The 20427-nt window shown below is 47.2% G+C and overlaps 1 protein-coding gene across 1 annotated transcript in view; it reads right to left on the reverse strand.

Annotated features, from left to right (window-relative positions):
- LOC118378778 (glutamate receptor ionotropic, NMDA 2B-like) overlaps positions 1-20427 on the reverse strand; it is a 159760-nt gene that overhangs the window by 47397 nt on the left and 91936 nt on the right. Inside the window, exon 4 of the mRNA XM_052526077.1 lies at positions 10351-10494. Coding sequence (XP_052382037.1) covers positions 10351-10494 — 144 coding nt within the window. The remainder of the gene's footprint in view (positions 1-10350; positions 10495-20427) is intronic.

Consider the following 20427-nt stretch of genomic DNA (forward strand, 5'->3'; position numbering starts at 1 on the left):
ATAGGAACAACAGGTTGGGTGTGGGGCATCTCTCATAGGGGTTTCATAGGAACAACAGGTTGGGTGTGGGGCATCTCTCATAGGGGTTTCATAGGAACAACAGGTTGGGTGTGGGGCATCTCTCATAGGGGTTTCATAGGAACAACAGGTTGGGTGTGGGGCATCTCTCATAGGGGTTTCATAGGAACAACAGGTTGGGTGTGGGGCATCTCTCATAGGGGTTTCATAGGAACAACAGGTTGGGTGTGGGGCATCTCTCATAGGGGTTTCATAGGAACAACAGGTTGGGTGTGGGGCATCTCTCATAGGGTTTCATAGGAACAACAGGTTGGGTGTGGGGCATCTCTCATAGGGGTTTCATAGGAACAACAGGTTGGGTGTGGGGCATCTCTCATAGGGGTTTCATAGGAACAACAGGTTGGGTGTGGGGCATCTCTCATAGGGGTTTCATAGGAACAACAGGTTGGGTGTGGGGCATCTCTCATAGGGGTTTCATAGGAACAACAGGTTGGGTGTGGGGCATCTCTCATAGGGGTTTCATAGGAACAACAGGTTGGGTGTGGGGCATCTCTCATAGGGGTTTCATAGGAACAACAGGTTGGGTGTGGGGCATCTCTCATAGGGGTTTCATAGGAACAATAGGTTGGGTGTGGGGCATCTCTCATAGGGTTTCATAGGAACAACAGGTTGGGTGTGGGGCATCTCTCATAGGGGTTTCATAGGAACAACAGGTTGGGTGTGGGGCATCTCTCATAGGGGTTTCATAGGAACAACAGGTTGGGTGTGGGGCATCTCTCATAGGGGTTTCATAGGAACAACAGGTTGGGTGTGGGGCATCTCTCATAGGGGTTTCATAGGAACAACAGGTTGGGTGTGGGGCATCTCTCATAGGGGTTTCATAGGAACAAAAGGTTGGATGTGGGGCATCTCTCATAGGGGTTTCATAGGAACAACAGGTTGGGTGTGGGGCATCTCTCATAGGAACAACAGGTTGGGTGTGGGGCATCTCTCATAAGGGTTTCATAGGAACAACAGGTTGGGTGTGGGGCATCTCTCATAGGGGTTTCATAGGAACAACAGGTTGGGTGTGGGGCATCTCTCATAGGGTTTTCATAGGAACAACAGGTTGGGTGTGGGGCATCTCTCATAAGGGTTTCATAGGAACAACAGGTTGGGTGTGGGGCATCTCTCATAGGGGTTTCATAGGAACAACAGGTTGGGTGTGGGGCATCTCTCATAGGGGTTTCATAGGAACAACAGGTTGGGTGTGGGGCATCTCTCATAGGGGTTTCATAGGAACAACAGGTTGGGTGTGGGGCATCTCTCATAGGGGTTTCATAGGAACAACAGGTTGGGTGTGGGGCATCTCTCATAGGGGTTTCATAGGAACAACAGGTTGGGTGTGGGGCATCTCTCATAGGGGTTTCATAGGAACAACAGGTTGGGTGTGGGGCATCTCTCATAGGGGTTTCATAGGAACAACAGGTTGGGTGTGGGGCATCTCTCATAGGGGTTTCATAGGAACAACAGGTTGGGTGTGGGGCATCTCTCATAGGGGTTTCATAGGAACAACAGGTTGGGTGTGGGGCATCTCTCATAGGGGTTTCATAGGAACAACAGGTTGGGTGTGGGGCATCTCTCATAGGGGTTTCATAGGAACAACAGGTTGGGTGTGGGGCATCTCTCATAGGGGTTTCATAGGAACAACAGGTTGGGTGTGGGGCATCTCTCATAGGGGTTTCATAGGAACAACAGGTTGGGTGTGGGGCATCTCTCATAGGGGTTTCATAGGAACAACAGGTTGGGTGTGGGGCATCTCTCATAGGGGTTTCATAGGAACAATAGGTTGGGTGTGGGGCATCTCTCATAGGGTTTCATAGGAACAACAGGTTGGGTGTGGGGCAACTCTCATAGGGGTTTCATAGGAACAACAGGTTGGGTGTGGGGCATCTCTCATAGGGGTTTCATAGGAACAACAGGTTGGGTGTGGGGCATCTCTCATAGGGGTTTCATAGGAACAACAGGTTGGGTGTGGGGCATCTCTCATAGGGGTTTCATAGGAACAACAGGTTGGGTGTGGGGCATCTCTCATAGGGGTTTCATAGGAACAAAAGGTTGGATGTGCGGCATCTCTCATAGGGGTTTCATAGGAACAACAGGTTGGGTGTGGGGCATCTCTCATAGGGGTTTCATAGGAACAACAGGTTGGGTGTGGGGCATCTCTCATAGGGGTTTCATAGGAACAACAGGTTGGATGTGGGGCATCTCTCATAGGGGTTTCATAGGAACAACAGGTTGGGTGTGGGGCATCTCTCATAGGGGTTTCATAGGAACAACAGGTTGGGTGTGGGGCATCTCTCATAGGGGTTTCATAGGAACAACAGGTTGGGTGTGGGGCATCTCTCATAGGGGTTTCATAGGAACAACAGGTTGGGTGTGGGGCATCTCTCATAGGGGTTTCATAGGAACAACAGGTTGGATGTGGGGCATCTCTCATAGGGGTTTCATAGGAACAACAGGTTGGATGTGGGGCATCTCTCATAGGGGTTTCATAGGAACAACAGGTTGGATGTGGGGCATCTCTCATAGGGGTTTCATAGGAACAACAGGTTGGATGTGGGGCATCTCTCATAGGGGTTTCATAGGAACAACAGGTTGGATGTGGGCCATCTCTCATAGGGGTTTCATAGGAACAATAGGTTGGATGTGGGCCATGTCTCATAGGGGTTTCATAGGAACAACAGGTTGGATGTGGGCCATCTCTCATAGGGGTTTCATAGGAACAACAGGTTGGGTGTGGGCCATCTCTCATAGGGGTTACATAGGAACAACAGGTTGGGTGTGGGGCATCTCTCATAGGGGTTTCATAGGAACAACAGGTTGGATGTGGGGCATCTCTCATAGGGGTTTCATAGGAACAATAGGTTGGATGTGGGCCATCTCTCATAGGGGTTTCATAGGAACAACAGGTTGGATGTGGGGCATCTCTCATAGGGGTTTCATAGGAACAACAGGTTGGGTGTGGGCCATCTCTCATAGGGGTTTCATAGGAACAATAGGTTGGGTGTGGGGCATCTCTCATAGGGGTTTCATAGGAACAACAGGTTGGATGTGGGGCATCTCTCATAGGGGTTTCATAGGAACAACAGGTTGGGTGTGGGGCATCTCTCAAAGGAACAACAGGTTGGGTGTGGGGCATCTCTCATAAGGGTTTCATAGGAACAACAGGTTGGGTGTGGGGCATCTCTCATAGGGGTTTCATAGGAACAACAGGTTGGGTGTGGGGCATCTCTCATAAGGGTTTCATAGGAACAACAGGTTGGGTGTGGGGCATCTCTCATAGGGGTTTCATAGGAACAACAGGTTGGGTGTGGGGCATCTCTCATAGGGGTTTCATAGGAACAACAGGTTGGGTGTGGGCCATCTCTCATAGGAACAACAGGTTGGGTGTGGGGCATTTCTCATAAGGGTTTCATAGGAACAACAGGTTGGGTGTGGGGCATCTCTCATAGGGGTTTCATAGGAACAACAGGTTGGGTGTGGGGCATCTCTCATAAGGGTTTCATAGGAACAACAGGTTGGGTGTGGGGCATCTCTCATAGGGGTTTCATAGGAACAACAGGTTGGGTGTGGGGCATCTCTCATAGGGGTTTCATAGGAACAACAGGTTGGGTGTGGGGCATCTCTCATAGGGGTTTCATAGGAACAACAGGTTGGCTGTGGGGCATCTCTCATAGGGGTTTCATAGGAACAACAGGTTGGGTGTGGGGCATCTCTCATAGGGGTTTCATAGGAACAACAGGTTGGGTGTGGGGCATCTCTCATAGGGGTTTCATAGGAACAACAGGTTGGGTGTGGGGCATCTCTCATAGGGGTTTCATAGGAACAACAGGTTGGGTGTGGGGCATCTCTCATAGGGGTTTCATAGGAACAACAGGTTGGGTGTGGGGCATCTCTCATAGGGGTTTCATAGGAACAACAGGTTGGGTGTGGGGCATCTCTCATAGGGGTTTCATAGGAACAACAGGTTGGGTGTGGGGCATCTCTCATAGGGGTTTCATAGGAACAACAGGTTGGGTGTGGGGCATCTCTCATAGGGGTTTCATAGGAACAACAGGTTGGGTGTGGGGCATCTCTCATAGGGGTTTCATAGGAACAACAGGTTGGGTGTGGGGCATCTCTCATAGGGGTTTCATAGGAACAACAGGTTGGGTGTGGGGCATCTCTCATAGGGGTTTCATAGGAACAACAGGTTGGGTGTGGGGCATCTCTCATAGGGGTTTCATAGGAACAACAGGTTGGGTGTGGGGCATCTCTCATAGGGGTTTCATAGGAACAACAGGTTGGGTGTGGGCCATCTCTCATAGGGGTTTCATAGGAACAACAGGTTGGGTGTGGGGCATCTCTCATAGGGGTTTCATAGGAACAACAGATTGGGTGTGGGGCATCTCTCATAGGGGTTTCATAGGAACAACAGGTTGGGTGTGGGGCATCTCTCATAGGGGTTTCATAGGAACAATAGGTTGGATGTGGGCCATCTCTCATAGGGGTTTCATAGGAACAACAGGTTGGATGTGGGGCATCTCTCATAGGGGTTTCATAGGAACAACAGGTTGGGTGTGGGCCATCTCTCATAGGGGTTTCATAGGAACAATAGGTTGGGTGTGGGGCATCTCTCATAGGGGTTTCATAGGAACAACAGGTTGGATGTGGGGCATCTCTCATAGGGGTTTCATAGGAACAACAGGTTGGGTGTGGGGCATCTCTCATAGGAACAACAGGTTGGGTGTGGGGCATCTCTCATAAGGGTTTCATAGGAACAACAGGTTGGGTGTGGGGCATCTCTCATAGGGGTTTCATAGGAACAACAGGTTGGGTGTGGGGCATCTCTCATAAGGGTTTCATAGGAACAACAGGTTGGGTGTGGGGCATCTCTCATAGGGGTTTCATAGGAACAACAGGTTGGGTGTGGGGCATCTCTCATAGGGGTTTCATAGGAACAACAGGTTGGGTGTGGGCCATCTCTCATAGGAACAACAGGTTGGGTGTGGGGCATTTCTCATAAGGGTTTCATAGGAACAACAGGTTGGGTGTGGGGCATCTCTCATAGGGGTTTCATAGGAACAACAGGTTGGGTGTGGGGCATCTCTCATAAGGGTTTCATAGGAACAACAGGTTGGGTGTGGGGCATCTCTCATAGGGGTTTCATAGGAACAACAGGTTGGGTGTGGGGCATCTCTCATAGGGGTTTCATAGGAACAACAGGTTGGGTGTGGGGCATCTCTCATAGGGGTTTCATAGGAACAACAGGTTGGCTGTGGGGCATCTCTCATAGGGGTTTCATAGGAACAACAGGTTGGGTGTGGGGCATCTCTCATAGGGGTTTCATAGGAACAACAGGTTGGGTGTGGGGCATCTCTCATAGGGGTTTCATAGGAACAACAGGTTGGGTGTGGGGCATCTCTCATAGGGGTTTCATAGGAACAACAGGTTGGGTGTGGGGCATCTCTCATAGGGGTTTCATAGGAACAACAGGTTGGGTGTGGGGCATCTCTCATAGGGGTTTCATAGGAACAACAGGTTGGGTGTGGGGCATCTCTCATAGGGGTTTCATAGGAACAACAGGTTGGGTGTGGGGCATCTCTCATAGGGGTTTCATAGGAACAACAGGTTGGGTGTGGGGCATCTCTCATAGGGCATCTCTCATCTCTCAGGGGTTTCATAGGAACAACAGGTTGGGTGTGGGGCATCTCTCATAGGGGTTTCATAGGAACAACAGGTTGGGTGTGGGGCATCTCTCATAGGGGTTTCATAGGAACAACAGGTTGGGTGTGGGGCATCTCTCATAGGGGTTTCATAGGAACAACAGGTTGGGTGTGGGGCATCTCTCATAGGGTTTCATAGGAACAACAGGTTGGGTGTGGGGCATCTCTCATAGGGGTTTCATAGGAACAACAGGTTGGGTGTGGGCCATCTCTCATAGGGGTTTCATAGGAACAACAGGTTGGGTGTGGGGCATCTCATAGGGGTTTCATAGGAACAACAGATTGGGTGTGGGGCATCTCTCATAGGGGTTTCATAGGAACAACAGGTTGGGTGTGGGGCATCTCTCATAGGGGTTTCATAGGAACAACAGGTTGGGTGTGGGGCATCTCTCATAGGGGTTTCATAGGAACAACAGGTTGGGTGTGGGGCATCTCTCATAGGGGTTTCATAGGAACAACAGGTTGGATGTGGGGCATCTCTCATAGGGGTTTCATAGGAACAACAGGTTGGGTGTGGGCCATCTCTCATAGGGGTTTCATAGGAACAATAGGTTGGGTGTGGGGCATCTCTCATAGGGGTTTCATAGGAACAACAGGTTGGATGTGGGGCATCTCTCATAGGGGTTTCATAGGAACAACAGGTTGGGTGTGGGGCATCTCTCATAGGAACAACAGGTTGGGTGTGGGGCATCTCTCATAAGGGTTTCATAGGAACAACAGGTTGGGTGTGGGGCATCTCTCATAGGGGTTTCATAGGAACAACAGGTTGGGTGTGGGGCATCTCTCATAAGGGTTTCATAGGAACAACAGGTTGGGTGTGGGGCATCTCTCATAGGGGTTTCATAGGAACAACAGGTTGGGTGTGGGGCATCTCTCATAGGGGTTTCATAGGAACAACAGGTTGGGTGTGGGCCATCTCTCATAGGAACAACAGGTTGGGTGTGGGGCATTTCTCATAAGGGTTTCATAGGAACAACAGGTTGGGTGTGGGGCATCTCTCATAGGGGTTTCATAGGAACAACAGGTTGGGTGTGGGGCATCTCTCATAAGGGTTTCATAGGAACAACAGGTTGGGTGTGGGGCATCTCTCATAGGGGTTTCATAGGAACAACAGGTTGGGTGTGGGGCATCTCTCATAGGGGTTTCATAGGAACAACAGGTTGGGTGTGGGGCATCTCTCATAGGGGTTTCATAGGAACAACAGGTTGGCTGTGGGGCATCTCTCATAGGGGTTTCATAGGAACAACAGGTTGGGTGTGGGGCATCTCTCATAGGGGTTTCATAGGAACAACAGGTTGGGTGTGGGGCATCTCTCATAGGGGTTTCATAGGAACAACAGGTTGGGTGTGGGGCATCTCTCATAGGGGTTTCATAGGAACAACAGGTTGGGTGTGGGGCATCTCTCATAGGGGTTTCATAGGAACAACAGGTTGGGTGTGGGGCATCTCTCATAGGGGTTTCATAGGAACAACAGGTTGGGTGTGGGGCATCTCTCATAGGGGTTTCATAGGAACAACAGGTTGGGTGTGGGGCATCTCTCATAGGGGTTTCATAGGAACAACAGGTTGGGTGTGGGGCATCTCTCATAGGGGTTTCATAGGAACAACAGGTTGGGTGTGGGGCATCTCTCATAGGGGTTTCATAGGAACAACAGGTTGGGTGTGGGGCATCTCTCATAGGGGTTTCATAGGAACAACAGGTTGGGTGTGGGGCATCTCTCATAGGGGTTTCATAGGAACAACAGGTTGGGTGTGGGGCATCTCTCATAGGGGTTTCATAGGAACAACAGGTTGGGTGTGGGGCATCTCTCATAGGGGTTTCATAGGAACAACAGGTTGGGTGTGGGCCATCTCTCATAGGGGTTTCATAGGAACAACAGGTTGGGTGTGGGGCATCTCTCATAGGGGTTTCATAGGAACAACAGGTTGGGTGTGGGGCATCTCTCATAGGGGTTTCATAGGAACAACAGGTTGGGTGTGGGGCATCTCTCATAGGGGTTTCATAGGAACAACAGGTTGGGTGTGGGGCATCTCTCATAGGGGTTTCATAGGAACAACAGGTTGGGTGTGGGGCATCTCTCATAGGGGTTTCATAGGAACAACAGGTTGGGTGTGGGGCATCTCTCATAGGGGTTTCATAGGAACAACAGGTTGGGTGTGGGGCATCTCTCATAGGGGTTTCATAGGAACAACAGGTTGGGTGTGGGGCATCTCTCATAGGGGTTTCATAGGAACAACAGGTTGGGTGTGGGGCATCTCTCATAGGGGTTTCATAGGAACAACAGGTTGGGTGTGGGGCATCTCATCTTTCATAGGAACAACAGGTTGGTGTGGGGCATCTCTCATAGGGGTTTCATAGGAACAACAGGTTGGGTGTGGGCCATCTCTCATAGGGGTTTCATAGGAACAACAGGTTGGGTGTGGGGCATCTCTCATAGGAACAACAGGTTGGGTGTGGGCCATCTCTCATAGGGGTTTCATAGGAACAACAGGTTGGGTGTGGGGCATCTCTCATAGGGGTTTCATAGGAACAACAGGTTGGGTGTGGGGCATCTCTCATAGGGGTTTCATAGGAACAACAGGTTGGGTGTGGGGCATCTCTCATAGGGGTTTCATAGGAACAACAGGTTGGGTGTGGGGCATCTCTCATAGCGGTTTCATAGGAACAACAGGTTGGGTGTGGGGCATCTCTCATAGGGGTTTCATAGGAACAACAGGTTGGGTGTGGGGCATCTCTCATAGGGCTTTCATAGGAACAACAGGTTGGGTGTGGGGCATCTCTCATAGGGGTTTCATAGGAACAACAGGTTGGGTGTGGGGCATCTCTCATAGGGGTTTCATAGGAACAACAGGTTGGGTGTGGGGCATCTCTCATAGGGGTTTCATAGGAACAACAGGTTGGGTGTGGGGCATCTCTCATAGGGGTTTCATAGGAACAACAGGTTGGGTGTGGGGCATCTCTCATAGGGGTTTCATAGGAACAACAGGTTGGGTGTGGGGCATCTCTCATAGGGGTTTCATAGGAACAACAGGTTGGGTGTGGGGCATCTCTCATAGGGGTTTCATAGGAACAACAGGTTGGGTGTGGGGCATCTCTCATAGGGGTTTCATAGGAACAACAGGTTGGGTGTGGGGCATCTCTCATAGGGGTTTCATAGGAACAACAGGTGGGGGGCATCTCTCATAGGGATTTCATATAAACAATGATGAATAAGATATAGAAACAGGAGAAAATGGATGCCATTTTTAAAATACTTTTCTTGGAGTGCCAGATGTGAAGGGTTTGAACATGAGACTTTTCTTTTAGTTCATTGCAACAGGCAAGCTCAGCCAAAGTACACTACATGACCAAAATTATGTGGACATCCGCTCGTCGAACATCTCATTCCAAAATCATGGACATTAATATGGAGTTGCTCCCCCCCATGCTGCTATAACAGCCTCCACTCTGCTGGGAAGGCTTTCCACTAGATATTGGATTATTGCTGCCGGGACTTGCTTCCATTCTGGCACAAGAGCATTAATGAGGGTGGGCACTGATGTTGGGCGATTAAGCCTTGCTCGCAGTTGGTGTTCCAATTCATTCCGAAGGTTTTTGGTGGGGTTGAGGTCAGGGCTCTGCGCAGGCCAGTCAAGTTCTTCCACACCAATCTCGAAAAGACATTTCTGTATGGATCTCGCTTTGTGCACAGGGCATTGTCATGCTGAAACTGGAAAGTGCCGTCCCCAAACTGTTGCCACAAATTTGGAAGCACAGAATCGTCTAGACTGTCATTGAATGTTGTAAGCGTTAAGATTTCTCTTCACTGGAACAAAGGAGCCCAAAACATGAAAAACAGCCCAGAACATTATTCCTCCTCCACCAAACTTTACAGTTGGCATTATACATTCAGGCAGGTAAGCGTTCTCCTGGCATCTGCCAAATCCAGATTAATCCGTTGGACTGCCAGATGGTGAAGCGTGATTCATCACTGCAGAGAAAGCGTTTCCACTGCTCCAGAGTCCAATGGCAGCAAGCTTTACACCACTCCAGCCGATGCTTGGCATTGCACATAGTGATCTTAGGCTTGTGTGTGGCTGCTCGGCCATGGAAACTCATTTCATGAAGCTCCCGACGAACACTTCTTGTGCTGACGTTGCTTCCAGAGGCATTTTGGAACTCAAAATGCGGAGGGCAGACGATTTTTATGCGCTACTCGCTTCAGCTCTCGCCGGTCCCATTCTGTGAGCTTGTGTGGCCTACCACTTCGCAGCTGAAACCGTTGTTGCTCCTAGACGTTTCCACATAACAGCACAAGCAGGGCAGAAATTTGATGAACTGACTTGTTGGAAAGGTGGCATCCTATGACAGTGCCATGTTAAAAGTCACTGACCTCTTCAGTAAAGCCATTCTACTGCCAATGTTTGTCAATGTTTGTCAATGGAGATTGGAATGCTGTGTGCTCTATGTTATACACCTGTCAGTATTGGGTGTGGTTGAAATCGTCAAATCCACAAATTTGTAGGGGTGTCCACATACTTTTGTATACATAGTGTATTTGAACTGATTTCCAATAGTGTTTGAACCCAGGTCTGGTCTGCCTCACTTTGTTGACAAAGTCCTGGTATCCGGGGTAGTAGGTGGTGACGATGGAGAAGATATACCAGTCGTATTCCTCCATGATCTTCAGCATGATGGAGGCCTGCTGCTCTATGGACGGGCCAAACTGGAAGAACATGGAGTGATCGTCCTGCAAACACGGGGAAGAGAGAGAAGAGCGAGAGGGAAGACAGAAGAACGGGACGTCAGGTCAACGGTCAAACGGAAATGAGATGTAAAGGAGGATAGTACACGTACAGCACATGGGGCGGCCACACACACAAACAACATCTGGAGACTCAAGGGAGGTCCAGGGGGCGATGTTGTTCAGTCACCCATGAGGACGTGATGGTTGAGATGCATTATGTATGGAACTAAGGGACTGGAGGGGACATCAGAGGAACTGTATGAAGAGGTCACGCCCAGCATCAGCTGAACGTCAGGGGTCTATTTGTGTTCATGAGTTTGTCAGTGGGGGAGTGTGTGTACGATTACTAGTGAGTGTGAGCGAGATTGTGAGTATGCATGTGTGTGTGTGTCCTCACAAGGATAGAAAAACAAGGAAAATTCTGATAAGTGGGGACATCTCACTGGTCACCCTAAGGGAAAAGGCTATTTTAGGTTTAGGGGTTAGGTTTACGGTTAGGGCTAGGGTTACAATTAGGATCAGGGTTACAATTAGGGTTAGTGGTTAGGGTTTAAGGTTAGGTTTAGGGGTTAGGGAAAATAGGATTTTGAATGGAAATCAATTGTTTGGTCCCCACAAGGATAGTAAAACAAACATGCCTGAGCGTGTGTGTGTGTGTGTGTGTGTGTGTGTGTGTGTGTGTGTGTGTGTGTGTGTGTGTGTGTGTGTGTGTGTGTGTGTGTGTGCGTGCGTGCGTGCGTGCGTGCGTGCGTGCGTGCGTGCGTGCGTGTGTGCGCGCGCATGCGTGTGTGCGTGCGTGTGTGTGTGTGTGCGTGTGTGTGTGTGTGTGTGTGTGTGTGTGTGTGTATGTGTGTGTGTGCGTGCGCGCGTGCGTGTGTGTGTGTGTATGTGTGTGTGTGTGCGTGTGTGCGTGCGTGCTTGTGTGTATGCGTGTGTGTGTGTGTGTGTGTGTGTGTGTGTGCGTGCGTGCGTGCGTGCGTGTGTGCGTGCGTGTGTGCGTGCGTGTGTATGTGTGTGTGTGCGTGCGTGCGTGTGTGTGTGTATGTGTGTGTGTGTGCGTGCGTGCGTGTGTGTGTGTATGTGTGTGTGTGTGCGTGCGTGCGTGCGTTTGTGCATGTGTGCGTGAATCTGCTCATATGTACAGTGGGGTTTGAAATGATTGACACAAAGATAAAAAAATATTACTGTATAAAGTAAATAATTCAAATACTGAGCTGTACTGTATGCTACACAAATGGAAAAGTATATTATTTTATACTAATACAATTGCTCAGAGAAATAGATGCATTTTTTTTTCTCAAAAAGGCAGGGGTCAATATTACTGACACCCCTGTTTTCAATACCTCACCATACATGGATAATGGCACTAAGCCTTTTCCCAAAATGTTTAATGAGTTGGAGAACACATTGGGATGAATCTTAGACCATTTCTCTTCCAGGAAGACAATAACACCAAGCATACATACAAATCAAATGGTTAACTGGCCACATAATCAACTTTTTGCAATAGTTATGTCAGTTTCCAGACTTGAAACCAATTGAAAACATGTGGTTTGATTTGAGGAGGACAATCCCATAAAACGCAGACGAAGGATATCAAGGATCTGGAAGGATTCTGTATGGATCCCTCCCAATGTGTTCTCCAACTCATAAAACATTTGAGAAAAAGGCTCAGTTACGTTATCCTCCCAAGGTGAGGTATTTGAAGGTTTTGAAAACAGGGTTGTCAATCATTTGTAACCCTACTTTTTTGAGACAAAAAAATGATTACTTGTTGAACAAAATCTCTTTCTCTGAGCAACTGTATAAGTATAAAATAATGTTTTTTTTAGCATACAATACAGCACAGTATTTTAAGTATTCATTTTATATAGTATTTTTTTTTCTAATTGTAATCAAGGGTGTAACGTTGGACCCCACCGTATGTGTGTACACAGTGAGTGAGTGAGTGAGTGAGTGAGTGAGTGTGTGAGTGAGCGACACCGTTAGTTTGTAAATGAATATGTGTGACGTCCATACTATATCTGTATGTTCCCGTGTGCAAGCAAGCCTGGCCTGCCTATGTGACAGCTCTGTGTGTGACTCTGTGTGTATGGGCGTGTCCATAGGTTGTGTCTCCATGTTACTCATGCAGCAGGCTGTGCTGAACTCTCCCTGGCTCAGGTCTACTCGCTCCACTCCACATCAAAGCCCACTTCCCGCCCTGTTACATCTCCCACCTCCCCCACAGGGACAGATATGGCTTGATCCGTTACCTAGCTTCTGCTTTGATGAGGTAATCACATTCCATGTCAATGGGGGACGGAAGTGTGGAAGTAGAAAAGGGGAGGTTGGGGGATTAATCCTGAAACGTTGACAGTCAGGAGACACTTCACTTGAAATAACTGTGTTAAAATAATATGCTTGTGCACAGACGCATCACAGGCGCACCCTTAAACTCTAACCTTTCTATTGAAATTCGTTCCATATGTTCTGAGGGTCATATACATTTCTAAGGTGAGTGTTTTTGTATGTATGCCGTGTTTGTCCCTTCCCATAACTTCCTGTCAATCAACCGCAAATCCACGGCAGCCATTGACTCCTCTTGATCCTCCACGTTTCTCAATCTATCCTGAGCCCTAATCTCTCCTCTTCACACCTTTACACAATTCTCTCTCTATTCTCTCTCTGTCCTACATTATTCATCACTGTGCGGATACAGATGTAATTTAATTTGAAGACTTCATTCCGCTATCATTCTATTCTCTCTTTTCTCTCTCTCTTTCTCAAATGCCATTCACTTGGATCAGCAGACACCTATTCATTATTCATAGAATAACAGCTAATCAGTCTAATGTTCTCTTTAATATCCTCATCAATTCACTCTTTTTTCTCCTAATGGAATTACTGTCTGTCAGTGTTTTGCTTTTTACTCTTCGTGTTTATCTTCTTCACACCAAGTCCTAAAGCTCAATTAGCTCATGTCTGCGAGGTGCCAATCAGTGTCCTGCAGGGCCAGCAGGGTCAAACTCGTCTCGTTCCTGATCAGCGACCAAGTTGCATGTCCTGTCCACTCACATCAGTGTTCACTAGCCCAACTAACTGTGATGTGATGCCCAACACTTGTATGGGCCCTGGTTATAAGTGGTGCACAAAATAGGATAGAGGGTGCCATTATGGATGGAACCTATGAGTGATGTGAGAGATGCTCAACGGATGAATGAAAGAGAGCGGAGAAAGGACATTTTTCTTTGAGATGGAAAAATACCTATTATTGTAACTCTCTGAAGAGTATTGTTTGAATTTTGACATGCTTTTGTCGGCATTGTGCTATGTGAGTTTGATTGTTCAGCGCGAAATCACGCGAGTCGACGCTTACATATTATGTGATGCAGTGGCACCACTTCTGCTGCTACACAACTGCCTGTTGCAGACATTAGCTAAAGGAGGCTAGTAAAGTACAGCAGCTTAAATGACTCACTATCACTATCATCATTATCCCGTTGTGCATAAAGATGACAGCAACCAGCCGCAGGTAGTCATACAACACTGTAACCTATTGCATCTCCCTGAGGATTTGTAACGTACTGTACTGGGATGAAGCATAATATGTGAGTAACCCGTCTTTAACATAGTGACTCTTACACCTCAACCACTCCTCACATCAACCACTCTGCAACACATGTATGAATATATGCAGAGTCTAGTATACAAACAAGTGCTTCCATCGCTTCCTTCTTTACAGGATGTCACCTGTTTCTATAAGATCTGCTGGGATGGGGAGCAGTGTTGAGGGCGGCTATTATTTAAACCTATTGAGACTCTGAAGTGTTGTGAGCTTGATTTATATCAGATCGTCACGGTGGCTTCGCCTGGCGTCGGAGCTGGCTGCTTCCTCTGCTGCGTCAATGTGTGCTGTGGTGTGTGTGTGTGTGTGTGTGTGTGTGTGTGTGTGTGTGTGTGTGTGTGTGTGTGTGTGTGTGTGTGTGTGTGTGTGTGTGTGTGTGTGTGTGTGTGTGTGTGTGTGTGTGTGTGTGTGTGTGTGTGTGTGTGTGTGTGTGTGTGTGTGAACAGTCTAAAGCGGGTCTGAAAGGATTTGGCAACTCATCTCCATGTCATGCCAATGAAAGCCTGTCTCCAATTAGATTTGCAGGGAGAGAACGGCATATCAGCCCTCCGCTTAACAAGCCCTGGTGGGAGAGGATTGAGAGAGAGAGAGAGAGAGAGAGAGAGAGAGAGAGAGAGAGAGAGAGAGAGAGAGAGAGAGAGAGAGAGAGAGAGAGAGAGAGAGAGAGAGAGGAGAGAGAGAGAGAGAGAGAGAGAGAGAGATAGGGGTGATGAGAGAGAGAGAGGGAGGGGGTGGCAGTTGGGGCTGAGTGAGAGATAGAGAGGAGTCTCAATTGAGAAAACAGGAAAAACCTAAGAACTCCCAGAGAGAGAGAGTAAGAACAAGAGAAGGATTCACAAACACACACATTGAAGTAGCAGCTGCGTTATCGTAGACACATCCTTTCCTTCCTCTCCTTCAAACACTCCGTTTTTCCACTTCACTCCCCTCTTTCAATCCACCTTTTATCCTCTCCCCCTTCCAACTATCTCTATCTGTCTTTCCTCTGTCTTTTCTCCATATATCTATCTTTCCCCTGTCTTTCCTCCATCTATCTATCTTTCCCCTGTCTTTCCTCCATCTATCTATCTATCTTCCCTCTGTCTTTCCTCTGTCTTTCCTCTGTCCTTCCTCTGTCTTTCCTCCATCTATCTATCTTCCCTCTGTCTTTCCTCCATCTATCTATCTTTCCTCTGTCTTTCCTCCAACTATCTATCATCCCTCGGTCTTTCCGCCATCTATCTATCTCTCCTCTGTCTTTCCTCTGTCTTTTCTCCATATATCTATCTTTCCCCTGTCTTTCCTCCATCTATCTATCTTTCCCCTGTCTTTCCTCCATCTATCTATCTATCTTCCCTCTGTCTTTCCTCTGTCTTTCCTCTGTCCTTCCTCTGTCTTTCCTCCATCTATCTATCTTCCCTCTGTCTTTCCTCCATCTATCTATCTTCCCTCTGTCTTTCCTCTGTCTTTCCTCCATCTATCTATCTTTCCTCCATCTATCTATCTTTCCTCTGTCTTTCCTCTGTCTTTCCTCCATCTATCTATCTTTCCTCTGTCTTTCCTCCATCTATCTATCTTTCCTCTGTCTGTCCTCCATCTATCTTCCCTCTCTCTGTCTTTCCTCCATCTATCTATCTTCCCTCTGTCTTTCCTCCATCTATCTATCTTTCCTCTGTCTTTCCTCCATCTATCTATCTTCACTCTGTCTTTCCTCCATCTATCTATCTTTTCTCTGTCTGTCTTCCATCTATCTTCCCTCTCTCTGTCTTTCCTCCATCTATCTATCTTCCCTCTGTCTTTCCTCCATCTATCTATCTTTCCTCTGTCTTTCCTCTGTCTTTCCTCCATCTATCTATCTTTCCTCCATCTATCTATCTTTCCTCCATCTATCTATCTTCCCTCTGTCTTTCCTCTGTCTTTCCTCCATCTATCTATCTTTCCTCCATCTATCTATCTTTCCTCTGTCTTTCCATCTTTCCTCTGTCTTTCCTCCATCTATCTATCTTTCCTCTGTCTTTCCTCCATCTATCTATCTTTCCTCTGTCTGTCCTCCATCTATCTTCCCTCTCTCTGTCTTTCCTCCATCTATCTATCTTTCCTCTCTTTCCTCCATCTATCTGTCTTTCCTCTGTCTTTCCTCCATCTATCTATCTTCACTCTGTCTTTCCTCCGTCTATCTATCTTTCCTCTGTCTGTCTTCCATCTATCTTCCCTCTCTCTGTCTTTCCTCCATCTATCTATCTTTCCTCTGTCTTTCCTCCATCTATCTATCTTTCCTCTGTCTTTCCTCCATCTATCTATCGTCCCTCTGTCTTTTCTCTATCGTTCATCCTGCTGTCAGTCTCGCTCTGTGGTTTAAGCTCACCATGCTTCATCGTCAAATTTCTTCGCTAATCAAATACACACAGAGTTAATTCACCTAACATTCCTTGTTTAATTAGGAATGACCCTATTTTGAAGTCTTTCCTGTTGCGTCGCTTTTTCTTATGCACTTCATTTGAAGAACCCAAAGTGTCTTGATTGAATCACTCCGCTATTTCTGGTCCAGGAAATGATTACACAGTTGCTCTCGTTTCATTTGCTGGGCAGCCAATAGACTAAGAACATGTGCATTCTATAAATGACGAGCTCTGGAAAATGGGGATGGTAATCATGGGAACTAGATATAGAGTGCGGTAGGACATCGCAACAATCATGGGAACTAGATATAGAGTGCGGTAGGACATCGCAACAATCATGGGAACTAGATATAGAGTGCGGTAGGACATCGCAAAAATCATGGGAACTAGATATAGAGTGCGGTAGGACATCGCAACAATCATGGGAACTAGATATAGAGTGCAGTAGGACATCGCATCATTTTGTGAGCAGCACAATATGAAATCAAAAAGAACCTCAGCATCTCAAATCTCTGGCTCCTGACTCCGATATCATTAACAAACTAGCAAAAAGTTTTCGCTCCTGTTGCGTAGCAATTAACCACTCTCACAGTAAGAAGCTCTTAATGTTATGCGTAAATCACAAGCAAATCAATGTTTGACAAAAAGTGCAGCTTTTGTACTTTAGTCAACAAACTAGTACATCTTGTGGCTGCCAGGTAGCAGTCTCACAGAAGCTGTTCTGTGGGTCGCTTCAATGAATCCCAAAGAAACCAAGTATGTACAGTAGTGTTTTGCGTATTTTACAGTCCATTAAAAAGGACATTATAGAGTTATTTTTCCAGTATAAAGTCCATTTTAACAGACTGTAAAATACACTGTGACCTTTATTATCAGCATGCTGAGGCCTGTCCTCACCACAGCCAGCAGGCTCTACCTCTGACCTCTGTGTGGGGAATATCATGTTGGTCACGTCACCAAACCCCCGTGGTCACAACCATCCTCCACACACACACAAACCATGGTCACAACCACGCACGCACGCACACATACACGCGCGCGCACACACGCACGCACGCACGCACGCACGCACGCACGCACGCACGCACGCACACACGCACGCACGCACGCACACACACACACACACACACACACACACACACACACACACACACACACACACACACACACACAAAACACGCACACGCACACGCACACGCACACGCACACACACACACACACGCACACACACGGAGGTGCTTAAACTCAGGTCATGCAATATGACTGCTCATGCACTGGTTCTACAGCTTGGAAACATATTTACCATGCACGCATACTATATGTGCACATGGTGCCATACATATACATACATGAATACATACAGTACCAGTCAAAGGTTTGGACACGCCTACTCATTCAAGGGTTTTTCTTTATTTGTACTATTTTCTACATTGTAGAATAATAGTGAAGACATCAAAACTATTAAATAACACATATGGAATCATGTAGTAACCAAAAAAGTGCTAAACAAATATATTTGAGATTTGTGATTCTTCAAAGTAGCCACCCTTTGCCTTGATGACAGCTTTGCACACTATTGGCTTTCAAAAGTCTTGAAGGAGTTCCCACATATGCTGAGCACTTGTTGGCTGCTTTTCCTTCACCCTGTGGTCCAACTCACCCCAAACCATCTAAATTGGGTTGAGGTCGGGTGATTGTGGAGGCCAGGTCATCTAATTTATCACTCCATCACTCTCCTTGGTCAAATAGCCCGTACGCAGCCTGGAGGTGTATTGGGTCATTGTCCTGTTGAAAACAAATGATAGTCCCACTAAGTGCAAACCAGATGGGACGGCGTATCTCTGTAGAATGCTGTGGCAGCCATGCTGGTTAAGTGTGCCTTGAATTCTAAATAAATCACAGACAGTGTCACCAGCAAGCACCCCACACAGCATCACACGTCCTCTTCCATGCTTCACGGTGGGAACCACATATGCAGAGATCATCCGTTTACCTACTCTGCGGCTCATAAAGACACAGCGGTTGGAACCAAAAATCTCAAATTTGGACTCAACAGACCAAAGGGCAAATTACCACAGGTTTAATGTCCATTGCTCGTGTTTCTTGGCCCAAGCAAGTCTCTTCTTATTATTGGTGTCATTTAGTAGTGGTTTCTTTGCAGCAGTTCGACCATGAAGGCCTGATTCAAGCAGTCTCCTCTGAACAGTGTATGTGGAGATGTGTGTTACTTGAACTCCATGAAGCAATTATTTGGGCTGCAATTTCTGAGGCTGGTAACTCTAATGAACTTATCCTCTGCAGCAGAGGTAACTCTGGGTCTTCCTTTCCTGTGGCGGTCCTCATGAGAGCCAGTTTCATCATAGCGCTTGATGGTTTTTGCGACTGCACTTGAAGAAACATTTTAAGTTTTTGACATTTTCCGCATTGACTGACCATGTCTTAAAGTGATGATGGACTGTTGTTTCTCTTTGCTTATTTGAGCTGTTCTTGCCATAATATGGCCTTGTCTTTAACCAAATAGGGCTATCTTCTGTATACCACCCCTACCTTATCACAACACAACTGATTGGCTCAAACGCATTAACAAGGAAAGAAATTCCACAAATTGACTATTAACAAAGCACACGTGTTAATTGAAATGCATTCCTGGTGACTACTCTGGTTGAGATAATGCCAAGCGTGTGCAAAGCTGTCATCAAGGCAAAGGGTGGCTACTTATAGAAAAAATATATTTTGATTTGTTTAACAGTTTTGGTTATTTTGGTTAACACTTATTTCATAGTGTTGATGTCTTCCCTATTATTCTACAATATAGAAAATAGTAAAAATAAAGAAAAACCCTTGAATGAGTAAGCGCACACACACACACACACACACACACACACACACACACACACACACACACACACACACACACACACACACACACACACACACACACACACACACACACACAGCAGAGTCCCCTTACTTATGATAAGACACTAATAATATAGGTCCTATTGACATAGCAGTGAATGACTCAGTGAATCAGCCCAGAAACATATAATTTTAAAAAGAGAATGACAGAAACTCATCAACTCATAGTTGATTTGAAATAGCAGGAATGATATTTCATCCTCTTCCCCAACATATTTTTTCCTCCCTCACCAACTTCTCTATTTCTGTTTCCCAACACCGGGTTCTGCTCTCAATAAACATTTAATAATGTGCTGAATATCTAATTAAAATAAATGATTATGACTTTGTGTTTCAAATTCATCTGTATTACACGTACACATACACACTCCTGTGTGAGCGCACAGGCACACGCACATGCACACGCACACTTGCTTTTTTCCAAACCTCAAACCTTTTTTCCTCCAGTCTCCACTAATGTGTCTCAAACTGCCACTCTGTGTACGGAGGGAGAAGATGGAGGAGGCCAATTGTCTTATTGGATCTGCTACTGTAACCCTACTACAGCCCTGGCAGGACTCACATCATGTCAGCCAAGCCCATTACATCCTGAAATACACTGAAATGGATTGACGGCGAGGGACATGGGGATGACAGATTAAAGGACAAGACCAGGACAGAGAGGTTGGTGTTCGGGACAGGAAGGAAGGAAGGAAGGAAGGAAGGAAGGAAGGAAGGAAGGAAGGAAGGAAGGAAGGGAGGGAGGGAGGGAGGGAGGGAGGGAGGAAGGAAGGAAGGAAGGAAGGAAGGAGGGAGGGAGGGAGGGAGGGAGGGAGGGAGGGAGGGAGGGAGGGAGGGAGGGAGGGAAGGAAGGAAGGAAGGAAGGAAGGAAGGAAGGAAGGAAGGAAGGAAGGAAGGAAGGAAGGAAGGAAGGAAGGAAGGAAGGAAGGAAAGGAGGGAGAGAGGGAGGGAGAGAGGGAGGGAGGGAGGGAGGGAGGGAGGGAGGGAAAGAGGGAGGGAGGGAGGGAGGGAGGGAGGAAGGAAGGAAGGAAG

The sequence above is a fragment of the Oncorhynchus keta genome, chromosome 10 (assembly GCF_023373465.1).
Source record: "Oncorhynchus keta strain PuntledgeMale-10-30-2019 chromosome 10, Oket_V2, whole genome shotgun sequence".
NCBI classification, from domain to species: Eukaryota; Metazoa; Chordata; class Actinopteri; order Salmoniformes; family Salmonidae; genus Oncorhynchus; species Oncorhynchus keta.